The sequence below is a fragment of the Paramormyrops kingsleyae genome, chromosome 12 (assembly GCF_048594095.1).
Source record: "Paramormyrops kingsleyae isolate MSU_618 chromosome 12, PKINGS_0.4, whole genome shotgun sequence".
In the NCBI taxonomy this organism is placed as follows: domain Eukaryota; kingdom Metazoa; phylum Chordata; class Actinopteri; order Osteoglossiformes; family Mormyridae; genus Paramormyrops; species Paramormyrops kingsleyae.
Window position 1 is genome coordinate 22,819,263 of NC_132808.1, and position 20,952 is coordinate 22,840,214.

Genomic DNA, 20,952 nt, shown 5'->3' on the forward strand with positions numbered 1-20,952 from the left:
CCATATTTTAGACACCAGGCAGTTTCGCGGAGCAGCGTTTCCTTTACGGCTATCCCTCCTTCCCTCCCTCCCTCTCTCGACGGTGCAATAAAACGACGTGCCCTCGCACGCTTTTGTATTTATGTTTACCTTGAGAAACCAGAACTGCAATTAAACAAAATGCCACAAGCAGACTATCCAAGAAATAGTAACCCCATTACGCAGGCCGGAGGGCATAACCATAGCAATCTAAAAATACCTCGTGGTTAATTACTCACTCCGGGTTTTCAAAGGAAAACCCTCGTATTTATAGAGGCTGCATATGTGATCCACGTCAAAGCCACGGAGTTTTCTGTCAGATTCAGTCCAGGAACCGACAAGTAGCTTATCTCCCAGCCATGCCAAACTTTGCCAAGTGACAAAACCGAACAAGAAAGTGACCAAATGGGATTTTGTCACCACGCTCACAGACCATTAAAAGCCACCCTCTGTCAGAGTTTTACTGGACTGGAAAAGGGGGCGCACTGTTGATACAGTGAATCCAGTGTCTTGCAGCTTCCTCAGTCTACGTCGCTGACCATTTGCCATCAACCGAAATGCACCTCTCGTCTTCACTTACTCTATTTGGCTTTCATATTGGTTTAGTTATCTGGGATGGTCTGGTAGGCAAACAGTTTTCATGTTTTTCACGGCCAGTAACAGCCAAGAATAAACAGTTTTGAAGACTGTAGACAAAACCCAACATTTGTAAGCGAACCAGCATATACCAAAAACCTCAGCTGTTTCATCATTATGGATTTCGAGTTTGGTTTAATTTGGCATACAGATGGACAATTTGTAGATATAGGTAAGACTATATATCTAGCCAAGCTATCAGAATATCTGATAAATTTGTATTTTGACAACTTTTCTGTATACACACACACACACACACACACCTCTAAATGACTAATCCTATCACAACATTTTCCATTTTTCCAGATCATTTTCTACAAGTAAGACACATTGCTGTCCAAGGCCTCACTGAGATTTACCGTGTCTGGAAAAAAAGAACAGAAATGTGCACCTTTCTCCCTAGCACTCATTGAGGTGTCTGGTTTATATTTTACAGGAGCATATCTATCACGTTCTCTTAAGAATTCCCCCCCCCCACCCCCCAACAATCGCGACTCTCAGAATGGAAATAGTCTTTTTGGATCAGCAGTCGTAACACAGACATCCGAAACACCTTGTCAAGCAAAAGACGACACAGAAGGCAGGTGATATTTTTCATTAATTAATATATTTTCTGCATTATAGTTAACATAGTTTCTTTTTGTGCCACCCTTTAATTTCAGTAAGTATTGATATTTTGTTATATTCAGACATGAGTAAATTTTCAAGACTGTCTTTTGCAATAAATATCATAAAATAATAGAGCTTCACATAATAAATATTCTTTACAACAAAAAAAAAAATGTTTTAACAGACTTTTCTTTAAAAAATAGCCAGAATTCATCTTTAGGATTTTATACATACAATTTACAAAAAAAAAAAAAAAAATGCCACGTAGAGAATGTAGATGTTGGAAAAGGGGAAAGTAAAGATTCAACAGAAACACTACAAAAATGCCACTAAAGCATAATAGAGTTAAACCACAGCCTTAGTCCAGTACCAACTGATTACATATAAAACAATTCTGGTTGCTATGGATGTCTGGTAACAGCTACATATTGTCCAGATAGTCCTTCACAGATTTGGTGAGAGGCCGCTCTCACACGAAGCATCGGAGAACTCACCCCGTCTGAAAGAAAATTCTTTACAATGAGTCAAGAGTGTTAATGAGTAGCTGAAGGAGACACAAAGAAATGTGAAGGCAAACACTGGTTTGTAGAAGGTCTGGGCGGATGGGGAGGGGGGGGGGGCAGCAGGGATGGAGGGAAGAGAAGGGAGGAGGGAAAGAAAAAAAAAAAAGTGGTTTCATAGTCCACAATTTGCTGCTAATGGGAGAACTGGTGTAGAGATGGATTGGGGAGGGAGGTGCTTAAATGTTCGATAAACAATATTATTGTTATTAATATTATTATTATTATTCTTTTATTATAACAGTCAGGAGCCATCCACGGGCGGGAGGATCAGGAGGGCTTCTCCAGGCCTCGGGGGGGCCAGCTCTCCAGTTTGCAATACACAGTGTTGGAGTTCTTGCATCGGCAACCGGGCCGGCTGATGCGGTCGTAGCAGCTCTGGCAGGCGTTGATGCAGCCCTTGGCTGGGGGGTAGCACAGTAAACAGGGGAAAAGCACGGACATGAATCCCATGCACAGGAACCGGGAGCAGAAGTGGGAGCGCGAGAGGGAGCAGGGGTTGTCCGCACACGAGTCGCCCTCGTCGTCATTGGAGCAGTGGTAGAAGATGCCCTTGACCAGGCACATGCACGTGCCGTGTTCCACCGCGCTCTCGGCCGAGCACAGACACTGTCCGCGGCAGGCCAGGCACGAGGGCAGGGTCCTGGGCGCCGTGCACTCACCGCACTTGCACCTCCCGCATCGCTCGCAGATGAACCGGTGGCCCGAGGCATCCCCCTTGCCCAGGGGCTTGAGCACGTCCTCCGGCGGCGCCGGTGGCGGCTTGGGCTGAGTCCGCACGGCCCGGTCGACGCGGTGGCCCGGCCCGGGCCTGGGGTGCAGCGAGCGCTGGAGCAGACCCTGCTCGGATGAAGCGCTGCTGTTGCTGCCAGAGCTGGCGGCACTTCCGGTACTGGTGGAGCGGCTCAAGACGGGCCCCCGCGAGCCACCCGGGGGACTGGTGGGCCTGTGCTCGTAGTTGTTGTTCACATTGACGTGTATGACCTCGTGAGTCCTCTCCTGCTTCTCGGGACGCTGCAGCGGCCGGGCAGCAGGCCTCCGGGGAGCAGGCCTCCGAGCCACGGACGGCCCCTCTGTGTACTCGTTATTCGAGCGAATGGCCTTGATTTGGTCTAAAGAGAGAATGGCCGCATGCTGTAGCTCCCTTTCATAATCCAACCTCTGCCTGGTCTCCAGGGAGGGCTGCTGGATCACGACTAATGAACCGCCAGTGCCATTTTGACTTTGGAGCTCCATCTGGGGTGATCACCACTTCCGACATTCACTGTGGACTTGGCACGCATCTGAAATCCTGTAGAGATCAAGTCGGAGCACAATTAGAGAAAAACAGTATCGAGAATCAGAATATGAGCTACATTAATATTCAACAAGGCACGATTCCGCTTTTTCTATCTCCAAGGCATTAAATGCAATTTGCAACAAACTATCACTTTTTCTTGCACATTTCGAGTATATCTTGTGAAACCAGGTCTCGAAGCAATATTGAATATTTCCGAATTATGTGGCATGAAAGTAAAACCCCCAGAACCCCCAAGTTTTAACGCACTTGGAAGATAGCGCGCACTGCACGTAAACAAGCAGACAGATGAATAGCTGCTCCCTTTAAAACATAAAGCAGCTTCAAAATAAAACGGAAGTATTTCTATAGTAGACTGCTGTTCGAAGAAATTAAATATTTTCTAGATCTTAAGCAAAGCATGCGGCTAAAAAGTTGACTATTAACAAGACTTTAAACAACCTTTTTCAATACGCACACATCTAAACTTCAGTACAAACACTTCCCGTCCTAATTTACATTTGTATAGCTAGTTAACATTAAAATGCAGCACAGCAGCGAAACGAGGACACGGTCGATGCCGACAATATGATCTGCTTCTTTGAATCCGAACAATTAAACTGAATACATTTGACAGATTTTAACTTCGTGGCTTGACAGTATGAAAACTATCAATCTGCGTCGGTTACGAAGAGCGACGGAACTCGGAGGGAAACTTTGGGGCTTAAGTCTAATGCTAAGGTCGTAAAAGTGAATCTAAAAATCATCGATCGCACTCAACCATAAGCCCGATTTTGACTGGATTACGCAAATACAAACATATAGAAAGGATAATGTTAACGACACCCTTTAGAAATAATGAAGACGGGCTTGGGCATTGTTGCAGTCTATCCTTCAATCTGCACTCTTGAAGAAACGGCGATCGTAAAACACACACACACACACACACACGGACATCTCCGTGTGACGAGAATACCTAAAAGGCAGATTTTCCAAAGAGGAAGAGATCGCCTGGTTTGAACAACAAAGATAAAGGCCATTACCTTGATCCATGCACTCCCTGCAGAACATTCTTGGCCTGGCAGCCACAACGATGCAGTCGGATCATCGCGTCTATACCGCACGTCAAAGTTAAAAAAATATATATTTTTTTTAAAGTTACCCTCGACAATTTAAAAGGTCTGCGTGCATTGTAAATACAACTCATTACAAATTAACCTGTTGTTTCGCCGCGGATCTACACTATATCGCATTTCAGCAAGTAAGGCTGCGCACACTGGGGGGAAAATGGTAGCGCGGCGCCCTCTGCGACGGCAATTAAAAGTGATTGATAAACAGATCGCGAAGACGAGCCGAAGAGAGGAAGGAAAAAACTTATGAATGAAAACAAGCTCCGTGGGGGGAGGGGTGTTTGTTAGTTACCGCAGGAGGGCGAACTCCCTTAACTGTCCAAGTATGAACATTTGGTTTCCTTTCGAAGCCCCAACTGCACCTACTTGATAAACACGCAACGGAATAAACAGCGCGGCGTCGACAGCTCTACGTAAGTTAGGCACTTGTCAAAGTAAACAACATAACAGCAGAACTATGCGCGCATTTTGTAATAAGTAGATATAAAATGCATCGGATTGACTCGTTTAGTGACAATCACGGTTATGGACGCACCACAACATTTCTATGTGCGCCACAATTAATTTATATTGCAGTGCGTGTCAAGCAAGCTAGGAAAAACACTCACCTATATACAACCATCCATGATGTTGAATCCATCAACCAAAATATCAAGAAGCCCAGTCCGAAGAAATTGTCCAAATGCAGTAAAGTTAGTACATATCAGTCATAACGAAAACTGTACATCCAATGCATAAAACGAACGGTTTGCAAATCCTTCTTCCAAGTGTGACCATTTATATACCAGTTTGATCCAGAAACGGTAAATCCATGGCTGTATTTAGCAGATAAAGAAGACGACACTCGGGTGCACAGGCGAGGTCCCGAGCAGAAATCAGTTCTGTTTTGCTACGGAGCGGAGCAACAACTGCAAAAAAGGAGAACTAATTAAATTTGCTATTGGAGCAAAACGCGGATTAAAAGCTTATATCCCAGAGAGTGTTGTGTTTTTTCTGTTTTGTAGCGTGGACTCGTCCATCGAGCACGGGGCGCCTCCGCGAGCTGTCGCGCGCTCTACGCAGCCGTAATACCGTCTCGCACTGAATGAATGGGAATGCGGGGTCCCGTGTTTGTCCGGCTAAGCAGCTCCCATTGGCCATTCACCCCCCTGAAAAAGGATACATAGCATCCGCTCTTAATTCATTGGGCAGCTGTGGGAGGCTGGGCTGTGGAGAGATGTGTGCAACACTTAAGGTGGACAGATTTCTCCCCCCCCCCCCACACACAATAGTCAACCGACAGCGTCCCTACTTCACGGCATTGTCAGAAATTCCATAGCTGCCGCACTTCGTGTTTATGTACTACGTGTTTTTCGTAATGACAAAAAAAGAAAAACTTGAGTCAACACTTCTTTTCGATTAGTCAATGTTGTGCGTGTGTTTTCCCGTAATAGAACGTATACAGGCTGATTTAAAACTATCAAGTGAAATTTTGAAAAGTCTATTAAAATTAAATTACAAAATCACTCTGACTGAGTGCGGTTTAAATGTAACTCAAAATGTATTTGCTTGCATAATACAAATGTGCTTTAATTGACATTTCGACGCCACCTTAAAAATCTGTTCGGCGAGAAAGAGAAGGTGCCTCGCTGTTCCTGGCTGTCTGGTTTGATTGGTGTCGAGGATGCATTACATCCGAATCCATGAGAATGGGAAGTTCAATACAAAGCCAATCTATCCCATTGAAATGGAAAATCAACAGATAACCGATATTTACGACAAGCTATTTAGAAAAGTCCATAGGGACAACCGGTTCAAAGCGAGGATATAACACGTACGGATAGCAGTTAACATTTGACGCGATTAAATTGGCGTCATAAAGAGCCTGCGGTAATCTCATCATCAGAAGGGGGTATAAATATTCAACTGAAGAAAAAAACAAAACAAAAAAAAAAAACAGCTTAAAACGGCATTTTAACCGTGGCCACGTGTCAAAAGCTTTGGGGTTTTTTTTTTTTTTTTTTTTTTTTTTAAACTTATCCAATCTTGTATACTTGTATACTTACCTACATATCTCGCTGACTGCTTTCACAATTTCACAGATTCTTCACTTTTTCCTAAATGTTTTTTTTTTCACTTCTTATATTGGTTACTTGACCATTATAATAGATTTAGAATAAAATGTAATAAAAATTAATAAACCCATGATAAACTCATAACACATTTTCTCATATTCCACACGTAAACAACCAAAACAAAAATGTCATGGAAAAAATCCTATTTTTATTTAAAACGAGCACACAAACATGGAACAGAAAATGAATGCATATTCTCTGATTTGTATTCACTTTGGTTTTCCCAGTCAGCTCTTCACCCTTGAATGTGCTATACTGGCAGTTGAGGGAGTCAGTCAGCCAGCATATAACTTTGCAGTTCCTTCCTCAAATGCTAACTGCCAAAATGCAGGCCATTTTCTGCCTCTGAAAGTGAACTGATTTAGAGCAGAAGGGCAGCCTGAGGAGAGCTGTACTATGAAATGTGCCGTTTCTGGATTCTTCTTCTCTTCCACACGAGACATCAGAGAACGTGCAAGCCGCTCTGCTCCTGGTAGCGGACGTACGACTGGATAAGTGAGTCCGGGATCCTCGGCTTCACCGCGGCAAGAGCGCCGTCGAAATGCCTTCCCGTGACGCTCTGGGCCTTGATGTCATCCTGCAAGGCTAGGAGTGCAGCCTCCCTGCAAACAGCACTTATCTAGGACAGGAAAACAGACAGAATAGACTCATGTACCATTGTCAACAAGCTGTCCCACAACACGATGATCCGCGGTGTCTCAAAAATAAAGATCACTAATCATCACAGTTGCTAAAAATAATAAATATGACATACAAGCTTCAGCAAAGGACAGGACTGAGCAATACACCTTCAGAGACTGTTTACTGCGGTATAAATAAATCACATTTAGGTAATTACGGTTGTGTCTCCAAAGTGGATGTCTGAAATTAGAACTATAATGAAATCAATAACTTGTACAGCATTCCGACTAAACAAAGGACTCAGATGCTAAAGGGCAACTAGTGACAAATCAAAAGTGTTGAAATGTATATAAGCGTAATATATAAAAGCCAAAGCCCTTTATGATGGGCACCTGCTTAATGAGTAAACAATACACTGTAACAAGCACACGTTTCAGCGACAAGGTCAGAAGTGTACAGTACTGCCTGCAGACACAACCACACTTGCGTTTCATTGTTAAAATGCTTCTCCCTAGGTTCTTGCCATTAGTCACAAAGAATTCTATTGGCTGATGAGCCGCACGGCATGTTAAAACAAACATTTACGCAGATTAGAGCACGATTTAAAAGGCGACTCTCCCACGCTTACCTCTAAGGACCTAAAAATAAATCCACAACATGGAGCATAATTCCAGTTGTTCACAAGGCATTCAGTAATAATTACTATATTCATAAATCACCCAGTCACCCTTTACCCTAGAATGTTTCATAAGCTCATGATATAATATTTCAACAATTTTTTTTTTTTTTTTTTGAGTAAGTTTAAAAAATGCACCGAATTGTAACAAAGGAGCTACTTCCTGTTGCCAAAAAAAAGAAAAACACCTACATCTGACGCCTAATAGGATTCACACATCGTCTCCCCTGGGCGGCAGACTGGTTCACCTTGGAACCCAAAAGGAAACAGACCAAACCAATTCACACCCACTTATTATGAGGTCAAATATGTGAATCTGGCTCATCTGTATTCCTGAGCACGATATCGTCTGGTACGACTCCTGGTTTATGAGCCATCGGGGCCGGCCCACCGAGGTCATGTGACTGCACAGGTATGATAATAACGCGTTGGCCCGATTTTTGGCGAGCGTCCAGCCGTCTCTGGCTTCCGTCAGGCGCACTCGGAGCCTGATGCTGGGATATTTCTGATAGATCACTCCTAAGTGCATGTAAAGCTGAAAAGAGGATCCCTGTGGTATCGTACCACAAGCCCAAAAACTGACAGCATTTTTCTCCAATACATACGATGAGATACAGGAGATATAAATGACAACAGGTATATATATATACATATATATAACATCTATTCATTTAGCAGATGCTTTTAGCTGAAGCGAGGTACAACTGAGAAAGCAGAGTCAGTCAGTTCCGAGAACAATCGGGGTTTAAGGACCTTGCTTAAGGGCGTCTTACTGCTGACTGTGGGATTTGAAGAGACAAACTTCCGATCTTGGGTGCAGTGTCCTCACCCGCTGAGCCACACACCGCCCGCAACATCATCAAACAACAATAACACTGTTTAGTTAAAGAATAACACCATGGGGCTCTCCTAGGTGTGACATTGTCCCTAATTACTATTTTAGAGCTAAATATGTCAGTGTTAAACAAGGCTGACTGCCACAGCATTGACAGGTGTTGTCCAGATGTCAGGAAGTGGATTCCTCTTTCTCCGGAGTGACTGAAAAACAAGCTGAAGACTCCGTAAACAGTGGTGCAGGCTAATTCTCCTCGAAGGACTTGCTGTCGGCGTTGCGGTCAAAGATAAAAAACAATGAAGCCGTGCATCCAAGCAGGGCGATGCTGCTTATTAGACATATGTAATACACGTCTCAAATGTTTGTTTCTTAGCTTGTAATGTCACAGGACCCCAGAAGCACGCAAGTAACACAGACACCGGCTCACCATGCCTAGGCAAAGTTTATACTTTGATTTTAAGCTTAATACCACAACATCGCCACCTAAAGGAATGATTCCTTTCATAGCTATTTCAAAGGCAGAGAGAAGAAACATGAATGTGTTTTTGTGCCAAATACTTGCTCAAGCAATTATGGCAGCAGGACAATGTGGTATCAAAAACATTTGGCCGTCTGGTTACTTAATACCATTCACTCTGCAGCCAGTATTTTAGAGGAACCAGACTCTGGCAGAGGAGGATGATCCCGCAACGCCTGCATACGTTCAGCGGCTAGGGCATAAATTACAGGTCGTTTTGAAGCAACACTGACTTCATTCTGCACTCCCTTCCTAAATTATATAAGCGCTGTCTGTAATATATGGATGTCAAAGGCTAACGCACGCTTCTGCTGCCTGGTACCTGCATGTACCAGCTGTAGCGTTACGGTGAATAAGAGTTTAATGTACAGCACCTTGCAAAAAAGAAAGAAATGTGTATACTAGGTAAATGTATACATAATCATTTTTGCATCCAAAGTTATTCTTTGCATTTATAAAGCTGGATATCATGGATACTACTTCAGAGTTAGTCTTTTGACTTAAAACTTGCATTACCTTCAAAAAGACACCACCACACTAAGTGCACAGGCATTACAAGTACAGCTTTGAAAACTGTAAAGATGTCACCAATGACAGCTGTAGCCTGAGCAAACTTTAAACGTTTTTCTCAGTGGAGTAAGGAAAATGTCCTACGTTTCCTGCAGTCATCCACTCATTAATTTAGCAAGGATACGTTTTAAAGCACAGCAACTTCAAACTACTGCATCTATACTTATGTCACATAATAGTTTTCCAGCCTTTCAATAAATCTGAATCACAGTTTGAAAGGGCTGGACTCTCTCCTCTAGTAGCCTTCTCTAGCTCTATACCGTTGCTTGGAGGCTGGTGCCATGGCTACGGATGAAGCCAATCAGAATCTGAGGAGATGCCGGAAAGATACCACACCTCGAGTAAGGAGCCAAGGGAGGTATTCCCCGACGCCAACCACAGAATTGTAGTTTCCAGTGTTCCCAGTCATTGGGCCCGGCTTGCCACTAAACGCCTTTGACTGATCCCTCTTAAAAACTCATGAAAAGTGAATGTCCAGGCGACTTTTATTTCGTCGTCATTTTTCCCAACCACAATCGGGGGGGGGGGATTCTGAGCCCATAATGATACGTTTATACAGGTCGGTAGTCACATTTATTTCTGTTCACCACTGGTAAATGAATTTGTTACAAGCAGACGGAGTTATTCCGACGTGCTGGGGTACTGGGTGACATCACGGCTGGCCTGCTGGGGTACTGGGTGACATCACGGCTGGCGTGCTGGGGTACTGGGTGACATCACGGCTGGCGTGCTGGGGTACTGGGTGACATCACGGCTGGCGTGCTGGGGTGCTGGGGTACTGGGTGACGTCACGGCTGGCGTGCTGGGGTACTGGGTGACGTCACGGCTGGCGTGCTGGGGTACTGGGTGACGTCACGGCTGGCCTGCTGGGGTACTGGGTGACGTCACGGCTGGCGTGCTGGGGTACTGGGTGACATCACGGCTGGCGTGCTGGGGGCGTGTCCACAGGCTGGGTGCCCCCGCTTTCTGCCCCGGCCGGCGGATATGCTCCTGGAGCAGTTCCTGGCATCGTTGAGCTTGCGGTCTTCGGGGGGCGACCTGCCTGTGGCGGCTGCCGGAGGCTCCAGTGGGTCAGGCCAGTACCTGCTGTCGTTCACCCCGACCCACAACTCTGATCCGTTTCAACGCAAGAAAATCTCTTTTGGGTTAATCAGCACCAGATTAAGGGATAATAATAATAATCCATTAATCCAAAACTTTTCCGCACCACGTATTCAATGCAGGGGTGTGTGACCGCAGCTCATCCCAGGAAGGGCAGGTCGCAAGGTAGGAAGACCTTAGATGAAGCAGGTCCCGACATAAACACACACACACACACACACACACACAGATTAGGCATCTACATTTTTGTGGGGACTCTCAATTGATTTCTATGGGCAAAACCCTAATCCACACAATGCCAACCATAACCCCTACCCAGCCCCAATCTTAACCTTAAGCAATCAAACAAAATACAAGAATTTTGGCATTTTAAGTTTTTGATTTCACTTTAGGTCACTGATTTTGATAAAAAATTATTTTCCCCTTTTGGGGACTGAAAAAATGATCCCCCCAAAGGTCAAAATACACTTTTATCACAGTGTGGGGACATTTGGTACCCACAAAGCAATATATACATACACAATTACACACAGAGGGTATTTACCTGACACTGCATGCTCTCAGACTGTGGGAAAAGCCCAATAGCAACCATAATAAAAATTATTTTTATCATAATACACACACAACAATAATTTTTTCAATCACCTCTAATGAAAAAACATGTTTCCTTGCCAAGTTGGTTGTGCCTAAATTGGAGAGATTTATTTGCTTTGACAGTAAGGAACAAAATACAAGACAGCTAAATCATAACGCTATTAAATGTGAAGAAAGAGCTATTCCTTTTTACAGTTACGTACCACAAACTCAATGTCAGAAATTAAACAGGGTAACAAACTATCTGTGGCACTGTAATGTCTGAGTGAGCTAATATTTTGTTTTTCTTACATTGAATTTATATAAAAATAAATAAAAATAAAAAAAAATTCCTGACCCCTACAAAGACGGCAATCATGCAGAGCTCAATTTTAAGTGATTTACTCAAAGCCATACCAATAAAATTTATCAGTTTACATTGTGCTCATTAAATGGCGGAAATGGGCTCTGACTTATTAATTTGTTTGTGAGGCACACCCAGAAATCCAAGAGGCAGCAGCGGGCCCCAGGCGGGCCGAAGACTTCGGCCAAAACGTGGCTGACGATGAAAGACGAGAGCAAACTCACGGTGAGTGCAGGGGTCGTGCCTCCCTGTGCGTCAGGGACACAGCGAGGAGTCCGGCAGGCCGACGCCAACAGAGAGGCACCCCTTGCCGGCATCTGGGGTCCGACCCCTGGGCCCGCATTGTGCGGGACACATCCGGTACGCTCCTGGGGACGTGACCCCCCCAGAGTACCGCGCTGTCGCCTCCTGCGACACTCACACGTCCCTCCTGCTGAAGGCCGTCGTAATCAGGCCGACATGGAGTGCCGCTGATTATACTGACCCTAAAAGAGTTCTTAAGCAAATGAAAAATATTGACTTCCATTCCTAAAAGCCCTGCTTCCAATTTTCTGGAGGAAATTAAATAATGTATAAATCAAACGCCGGGGTCCGGCCAGAAATAAAATGCTTCATCCTCTAAAGGCAAAGAGGAAGTGTGTGCTGCAACAAGGACATGCCAAGAGAAATAAGGGCTGACCTCAGTCCCATGTGAAACCCATTTAAGATAATCAGGCAGCGGGTGCTAGTACAGGGAGGGGGGGGTGGTTATCATTCCAGAGCACTTCCAAGGATGGACACATGTGGAGGGAGGCAGAGTGGAAACTGTGCCGAGAGTCGTGCTCCTGCCGCAGGGGGAGGGAAGGGGTTTTTTGGCTCCGTTGTTTGATGAAAATAAAAAAGAGAGAGAGAGAGATTGTGTGTGTGTGTGTGTGGAGGGGGGGGGGGCTGGCTTGGGGAGTAGCTGAGGCGTCCCGTGCAGCGTTGAGGCTGGCTGCACCCGTGCCGCATGGCTTCAGTTCCATGGCAAGGATGGGGGGGGGGGGGGGGGGCAGAGAGGGGGTGCTGGAAACCGCGGGGAGAATGTGATGGTGTGGGGGGCAGAGGGAGTGCATTCTATACCCTCCCCAGCCCCCCACCCCCGCGGCTTGGCAGGGTGGTGGCAGGATGCGGCCGCATGGACCAAAGTTTCCTGGGGGGGGGGGGGGGGCATGGGAGACCTGGCCCAGTAGAACACCCCTCCCCTCCGCAAATCTGCCCTCAAGTAATTAATATACAACAGCCCCCTTAAACACGCAACATAAATCCCTAATTTAATTATTCACAGCACTGACACTGGGCTACTTAAGGGCTATGAATTATGGGTAAAAGCCCCACCCCCTCCCCCCCGCTATGCTCTGACGAGGGTGGGGGCAGCCGCCCCGGAAGGTCAGACGCACAGAGAGCGGAGACGTGGGGCTCCACGGGCGAGCGAGGCCGCGGGCAAAACACAGAGGTGTTAATTACTCCCGCACGAAAGCAGCCAGGGAGCCGGAGACAAACAGGCACAAAGAATGTAAACAGGCGAGGCCCCCCCCCCCCCCCGTAGGTGAGCGGGAACACCTGCGAAGAGGGTGGGGCAGCGGAGCCGGCCGTCCACCCCTCACCCAGGGAATGGCTGGTGTGTTTACCGAAAGTGCCCGCAGCGGGTCATCCCGGAGATCTGCGCTCCCCCCCAAGACAGGAAGCTCAGTGTTGGTGTGCGCACAAGAACATCGGGGGAGCGAGACCCCTGAAACTCGACTCCCCAGGGAACACAGCCCCAGCCCCATCCCATGTAGTAACATACTACATCTCAAAATAACTTCAGTACACTTATCTCTTACAGAATAGCAGCCTGAACAATCTTTCCACCTAAGTTAGTTCTTAAAATGTCATGTATTATGCTTAAATGTCTTCGTATTTATATGCTATTCATTACATAATTTTAATTTGCATTACGATCAATGAGAACGATATTTCAGCTCTGTGTATATCAGTATATATTGATATTTTTTTTGCTCCACGCATCATGTATCTGACAACAAAGGATAATTTGCACAGCTACTGGGCCAGTGCTGAACCATTTATGGACAGAGGCATTATCAATCAGAAAGTGTACAATAGGTTTGCTACTAACGACAATCTTCCTGTCAATTAATCTATCGACTCTTTCACCGATTTGTCAAGTAATCTAAATGATTAATTTTCCTCCATTTAAGTTCATTTTATTTTGACGACAACAAACTGTATGTGAGTGTAGGGCTTTAGATAATGGACGTGACATTCTTGTCACGCCACATGCATCTGTTCTGTCATACCAAGGAAGAAAGGGACAGCTGAGTAGCCCTAAAGTATTTTAAAAGAGGAGATATTGTGGTTAAACAAGGTAAACAAGGTAAAAAGACGTTGGTGGTGGGGTGGCCGTTTTTTGCAGTCCAACACCTTTTCTTGTAAATATAGTTTTCATTAGAACTATAATAATAAAAATAATAGATAAAAAATAATAGAATTAGAAATAAAAAAGGTAATTTAAAAATGCATCGATTTAAAATATTGATGTTATAACATTTTAAACGTCATGAACTATGTTGACTAATGGCTGCATCAGCTGAAGCAGCTACTGTGACCTTAGCATCCCTTGAAATACATAAAAACAGTTCAGCACAGTATTCTAGGCTGATGCACCAGTAACGATATCAGAACCAAAAATAGGGGGGAGGAAATAACGACAAGAGACTGAAATTTATTTTATATGATCAAAACCATTGACCTCCATGCGGACTAAATACTTCCGTTGATGACCACAAGTAGTTACCAGATTTAGCTGAATTTATCTTCATTTGCATGCGTGTGTGCGTATGTATGTATGTATGTATGTATGTATGTATGTATATATATATATATATATATATATATGTATGTATATATATATATATATATATATATATATATATATATATATATATATATATATATAAAAGCAATATAGACTAGACTATAGAATGTTGAGTTAGGAAAAAAACGCTCCTGGGCTATTTTTTTTATTTTTATTTTTTTAAAGCAGTGCACAAAGCATCCTGGGAAATCATGGGGGGGCATGCCTCCCCCAGGATAGTTCAGCCATAAAACACCACATGTTGTGGAAATAGCACCTGCAAGACAAAGGCTGGCCAATGCAGCGCCATTTGCAGAAAGTGCTTAGGGAAAGGGCATTTCCTGTTTGCTGATCATTTAACAAACAGCCGCTGCAGAGGTGCTAATTGCCGGCCCCCGGGATGCCGGGCCCCCTGCTGGTCAGGACCGGCGTGACAGGGCCCAAGCGCGCGTTACGGCACTCAGGTGTGAGCCGACACAGTAACCAAAGGAAGTGCATTCCCGTTTTCCACTTCATTGACACTTATTGCTAGACTACCTGCCAGCCCAATTTGGTTCATTAAGCAAACGGGGCATCCCCCCCCCGACCCCCCAAACCTCAGCCCTGCACCCAGCCAAAAGAAATACTACAATGGCGCATGGATCAGCTCAGATTTCTTTGGAAAAATTCAATTTGCGCTCTGTGTATTTTCCTGCAGACCGCAGAGCTGCCTGGAACGGGCCGTCAGCTTGCTTGTCCTCCAGCTCTGAGCCAGTAATAAATGAGGCCGCTTCCACACTCACTACACCGGTTCACCATAAGCTCCCCTTATTACCTCAAGAATTCTCACAACAATACGAAGTAATTGCACATCACTTGGAAGCATTGCCTGTGGTCTGCGCTGTACTGACACTTCGATGTCTCTGCGGGCGCTGCTACAGGGGTCGATGCCAAGGAAGCCAATAAAATATGGTATGGTGTCAACAAACTGACCGACCTGTCCACCCGTCTGCCATGACCACCTGGTCAGTACAGGGTCAGGAGAACATGAAGAAATCCTGGTCGAGACATCAGTTCAACAAGGGCACAGACAAGATCACACAGTGAGGCAGTTCAGAGTCCCTAAATCACATGAACACATCTCCTCGGAAACTGAGCGCAAACTGGAGTGTAAACCTGTAGATTAGCTCCCTGGTAAAGAAGAAAGTGAGTGCAAACAAAGGACTCACATTTTCTCCAGTATGTGGGAACCTCAAAGTGTTTGAGAAGATTCTGAAACACTGTGGTTATCATAAGTAAACAAACTAAACTCCTCCCGTTCCATCAGATACTGAACAAAATAATGAACGACAATCGCTGTCATTCTTGTGCAGCTGTAAATCTCCTGCCAGTTGCTCTGGCAGTTACGTGCAGTGCGAGACATGAGTATTTCTAACATTCCTCACTTATAGCTGAAAAACACAAACCTGATCGCAGACCACAGGGTAAAAAGGGGGAGGCTTAGCAGGCTAAGCTTCTGTGTCTGTGATCGGAGGGTCGCTGGTTCGAACCCGGACTCGGCAGAATAGTTACATGTCCGTGGGCTTTTTGCAGAGATCCCTAAGCCTGTGTGTGTCTCACAGAGAGCAGGATGGGGTAGGTGAAAAGAGAATTGCCCCACAGGGATCAAGCAAGTATCATTCTTCTTAAGAAAAATTAAAGCAAGCAAACTTTGCTTTATTAAAAACAAATAATAAGTTCAATAAATTCCCCCTTATTCAGCTCTTTATTTTATTTGCTATTAGCATGTTAAGAATCGCTGGCCCCATTTGTCACATGGTTGTGTAAGAGATTACAGAATAACTTTGTTAATCACCTGGAAAGATATAAAACACAAACTCTAGGGGGCCCTGTGGAGATCTACCTCCCTTCCCCTGTGGAGACCTACCTCCCTTCCCCTGTGGAGACCTACCTCCCCTCCATCGTGGAGATCGACCTCCCTTCCCCTGTGGAGACCTACCTCCCCTCCATCGTGGAGATCGACCTCCCTTCCCCTGTGGAGACCTACCTCCCCTCCATCGTGGAGATCTACCTCCCTTCCCCTGTGGAGACCTACCTCCCCTCCATCGTGGAGATCGACCTCCCTTCCCCTGTGGAGACCTACCTCCCCTCCATCGTGGAGATCGACCTCCCTTCCCCTGTGGAGACCTACCTCCCCTCCATCGTGGAGATCTACCTCCCTTCCCCTGTGGAGACCTACCTCCCCTCCATCGTGGAGATCGACCTCCCTTCCCCTGTGGAGACCTACCTCCCTTCCCACCAACATCTAGCTGCATGCAAAAATCTAAAAAACTTGTATTTCGTTTGGTTACTTATGGTTATGGTTAGGGCAGGGTAGGGGTTAAGGTCGTCATAGTTAGCGTTAGCATTTTTCCCATTGAAATGAATGAGTGGTCCCCATAAGGATATGTTTACCCTACATGTGTGTGTGTGTGTGTGTGTGTGTGTGTGTGTGTGTGTGTGTGTGCCAGCCAAACAGTGCTCCCCCGCCTTCTGCTGTTTGTGCCCTAGGGGAGGCTGCAGAACCCCCATGACCCTGACCAGACTAAGCGATTACAATATGGATGGATGGTACAAATAAGCAAATATCTATATGCCTACAAAAAACAAAAACAAAAAAAAATTTCTGTATAGAAATTAGTCCATTAGAAACAAAGCACTATACACTTTGTGAGCCTGTGCTTTCAGGTGAACAGCAGGACTGAGTCATCACCACAAACAAATGTCAAACGCACAGGAAGCGGTGCACGGAGATACTGGGGTTTAGGCCCCCTGCTGGATTTACAGACCGACAGCCAGACTGTGGGGGTAAGTGCTGTCGTCCATTTAGCACCTACTGAGAAGGGAAGAGAATTGCTGGAGAAAGATGTAGAAAATCCAAAATCGGGCCAAAGCGCCCCCCCCAGAATAACCAAGCTCTAGACGTTCTCTAAACGAGACGAAATAAAGCTGAACGAAGGCTGTCAGGACTGAGGGGAGGGGGGTGGGGAAAGCCTCAATGCATCCTGCAGGTATTTGGGGGGGGGGGGGGGGGGTTAAAACACGAGATCCAGAGGACACGGAGCAGGTGCCGAGCTGGAGCAGCCAGTGGCCGCCGGTGTGTGCAGGTGTTATATGAACCCCCCCCCCCCCCCCCCCCCCGACAGCTAAGAGAGACATCCGATGGCTGCAGTCCAAGCTGCCTACACCGCTGCATCAGACTGTCTAGAAAGACACACCATCACTTTGTAGTTTGGTGGGGGTGGGGGGGGGGGAGGAGGGCGGCAAGTTCATACAGAACACACATGTTCATACAGGATTCGGCACGGATCAGTCAGCAGGAGTGGAGACCATGCGCGAATGAGGGGCTTGCCCTTCCTAAACGACAAGTCACTTTGGGAAGAGGCCCTGAGTTGATATTAAAAGTTAGGCGTTATGCAACAGTGCACAAGATTGATTACTCAGAAAAATAAGGCATATATAAACACGGCACTAGGTCATTCATTAGGGAAATAATCTGCCCACAAATCTTCCGACCACATATTCAGTACAGGGGCAAGTATGAGGCAACAGTGTTACACACCAATGTAATATTTTTGAGGGAAAAAAAGCCATTCAATAAAAAAACAAGGGTTTTAAAATCATCTTCCTTTCATAAATTCCATCATAAAGTTTCTATTTTAATGCCAAAAGAAAATGCTTAAGAAATGTTTTAAGCAGAAAATGTGGCTCGTTCCTTCTGCAGAGAAGGATTTGTAGCTACTCACATACGTGTGTTACTCTAAAACAGGAAGTGAGCAGAACGAAGGTGCTTTTTTATCCAGATTAGACGGACAGATCCAAGATATGCATAGCAGACCCGGCAGTTAAGTCGAACGTCGATTTTTCTTTTTTATTTTTAAAATTGGGCATAAACACAGCAACGCATCGAGGCTCGGTGGGCAGGAAGGGACGGCTCTCTAAGCACATCTTTGGAAGTCACTGGTTCATAAATCCTGGGGTTATTCCTGTCAGGGCTTGATCATACGACCGAAAACGAGAAGCATTATCTTCCCCGAGAGCAACCCCTCTTCATGACAACACAATGCAATTACGGTATCAAGTGTTACTTTTTGGACAGACGGAGGAAAGGGATCTTGCCCAGGAAACCAGATGTCGTGGAGAGGCCTGGGCCTGGGCCTCTGCAGAGGAAGAGCCAATTTTAACAAGCTTCTGCCCCGGAGCACATGACAAACTACACCCCCCACCCCCCCACCCCCCCCAAAAGAAAAAAAAAAAAACATTTAAAATTTCCAAAAATGCAATTTAAATTTGCACCCTAGGTAAGACTCTTGGGGGGCCCGTCGCAGCTGCCCCCCGCCCTCCCAGTCTATCATTCTCCCAATCGAGGTCGGGACATCCCCACATCACAGCCCAAGCAGGCACTGCTGGGATTCCACAGGGTGATCACTCTCCATTCAGAAGGAGAGGCCTTCAAGAAGAGTTAGGCCTCTGTTAGTTAGGCCTCTGTGCCTGCGATCAGAAAGTTGCTGGTTTGAGTCCCGTCCTTGGCAAAACAGTCACATCACCCTTAGGCCCTTCAGCAAGGCCCTTAATCCCCTGAAAAATGCTCCAGATGCCCCGGATACATGGCCTGGTTCCCCGCACTCAGACGCCAAGCTTCTCTCTTAACTCTATTTACTGTATATGTGTCTCAAAGAATGGCATGATGAGATATGTGAAAAGAAGCATCCCAAGGTACCTGTACTCAGACGAAAATGTCAAATAAAGCATCATCATATACCCTAACAAATACAAACATGCACATGGACAAAGAAGAGTTCCTGAAAAGGCTACATACGGCGAAGCTCACTCCAGCCTGGTACACGCCGCAAGTAAGACGTGGATTCCAACAGTCCAGGGCTTCTCCCTTGGAGCTCGGCAAATGGGCTTCCAGTTTCAATAAGAGGGGGCCGAAATTTATGCCAGCTGGTCCAGTTGTAGAGCTCGCAGGCATGGGAATGGCCCTATGGCCGCAGCCTGGATCCAGCTGCGTGTGGAACGACTGATGGCCGAGTAACGCGCATAAATCCCGAAAGGGTACGTGCCGACCCCACACCAGCACCAAATAAGCGTTATCACTTACAGATACATTACAAATTAACTGTAAAAGTAAAGCAACCACAATAAAACGTGCTTAAAGTACCAGCACTGAAAGCCACGTGTTTTTAGGTCTGCCTCCTTTCCACCTTCCCTGTTAGGCTGAACCTCTTTCCACCCATCAGTAACCAAAAAGTAAATTCATATTCACTGCAGTGACACATGGCAACAAAATTAAATAATTAAAGTAATAATAATAATTAAAGTAAACAGCACTAGTGGGTAAAATGATCGTTACAATAACTCATATTTTGAACCAGGTTTATTCTTTTGCAAATCAGGAATGCCTTTTAGTCGGCAGGGAAATAGCCTTGCAATTCCTTAATGTAACACAGTAAATAACGCGATTCTTAAAGGACTGCACACTCGAAAGCCCTTTGGGGGAAAAAGGTGTGTAAGTCGCTGATTTATGAGATGCTACATCTAAACTGACAAGGCGGCAAATATAACAAAAGGTGAAACTTTGAACACAAAGGCGTTACAATGTGGCTGACATATTTGATTTTTACCCTTTTGCAAAACAAAAAATGCCAGTGAGATACAAAAAGTAAAACAACAAACTTGAAAACTAAAATAAAAATGAGTAGAAATTAAAATTCTATTTTTAACTTCTATTTTTTGAGTTTAAAAGCCTGCTTGTAAGCTATCAGATGTCTCTCTGACGCTATAATCGACGCTGAGCATAGCCTATGATACGCATCAAATACACAAAATTACATGTGCCTATGCGAGATTAAACTGTGTTTCGGGCGAAGAAATTAGACTAGACTAGTGCTCTGAAAGCACAAAAACTTAAATATACATAATATATCGGTTAAAATATCGGTATTGGCCGATATCCATTGATAAAGATATTGGCATTGGTCTGATGTTTCAATCTTAGCCGATATTTTAACTTGTCAATATTAAAAGTTAGCGTCACTAGCGCTTTAACGGAGATGACTGCATCAAACAGTCAGCTATTTTCCGTAATGGTACCTGTGGAATTTCGTCGGCTCATTTACCACTTAGAAGAGGTCACGACATACAAGCCCATGAAATGTTTTTAATTCACTTTGAATTCTGGCCGGCAGACCGATCTTTCATTTTCTAAAGAATAAAAAAAAAAAACGATGTACGGTCACTTCACTAATTTGTGCCGGTAAACACAGCAAGTTTTCAAGTTTCATCGCCGGTAACCGTACGACTTAATACGCACCGATCTGTATGTGGTAAACCACAAAAAATGTATGTGTAAAAATAACGGAACAAATTACCTTGGCTTAACGTGACATCATAAATAGAGCCCTATGAAAAATGCAGTGTGAGGTAACGGAGGGTGAATACCCCATACCTTCCTAG

The 20,952-nt window shown here is 45.1% G+C and overlaps 2 protein-coding genes and 1 long non-coding RNA gene across 4 annotated transcripts in view; all 3 read right to left on the reverse strand.

Moving 5' to 3' along the window:
* Nucleotides 1-1,242: 1,242 nt before the first annotated feature.
* Nucleotides 1,243-5,394, reverse strand: spry1 (sprouty homolog 1, antagonist of FGF signaling (Drosophila)). Of its 2 annotated transcripts, none has more exons than XM_023795801.2 (2): nt 4,838-5,394; nt 1,243-3,114 (listed from the first exon to the last, which is right to left on the reverse strand). In XM_023795801.2, exon 2 carries the CDS (start codon nt 3,057-3,059, stop codon nt 2,094-2,096), a length of 966 nt encoding a protein of 321 aa, XP_023651569.1. In that variant the 5' UTR covers nt 3,060-3,114; nt 4,838-5,394; the 3' UTR covers nt 1,243-2,093. The 2 variants fall into 2 exon arrangements, with proteins under 2 accessions (XP_023651569.1, XP_023651570.1); XM_023795802.2 differs by lacking the exon at nt 4,838-5,394 and adding an exon at nt 4,143-4,826.
* Nucleotides 5,395-6,471: 1,077 nt separating this feature from the next.
* Nucleotides 6,472-20,952, reverse strand: part of afg2a (AFG2 AAA ATPase homolog A) — an 84,060-nt gene continuing 69,579 nt past the window's right edge. Inside the window, exon 16 of the mRNA XM_023795939.2 lies at nt 6,472-6,962. Coding sequence (XP_023651707.2) covers nt 6,786-6,962 — 177 coding nt within the window. The 3' untranslated portion in view covers nt 6,472-6,785. The remainder of the gene's footprint in view (nt 6,963-20,952) is intronic.
* LOC140577669 (uncharacterized) lies at nt 6,972-12,278 on the reverse strand. The gene is made up of 3 exons (XR_011981820.1): nt 11,825-12,278; nt 10,770-10,838; nt 6,972-10,673 (listed from the first exon to the last, which is right to left on the reverse strand). It is a non-coding gene; the product is annotated as an uncharacterized lncRNA (long non-coding RNA).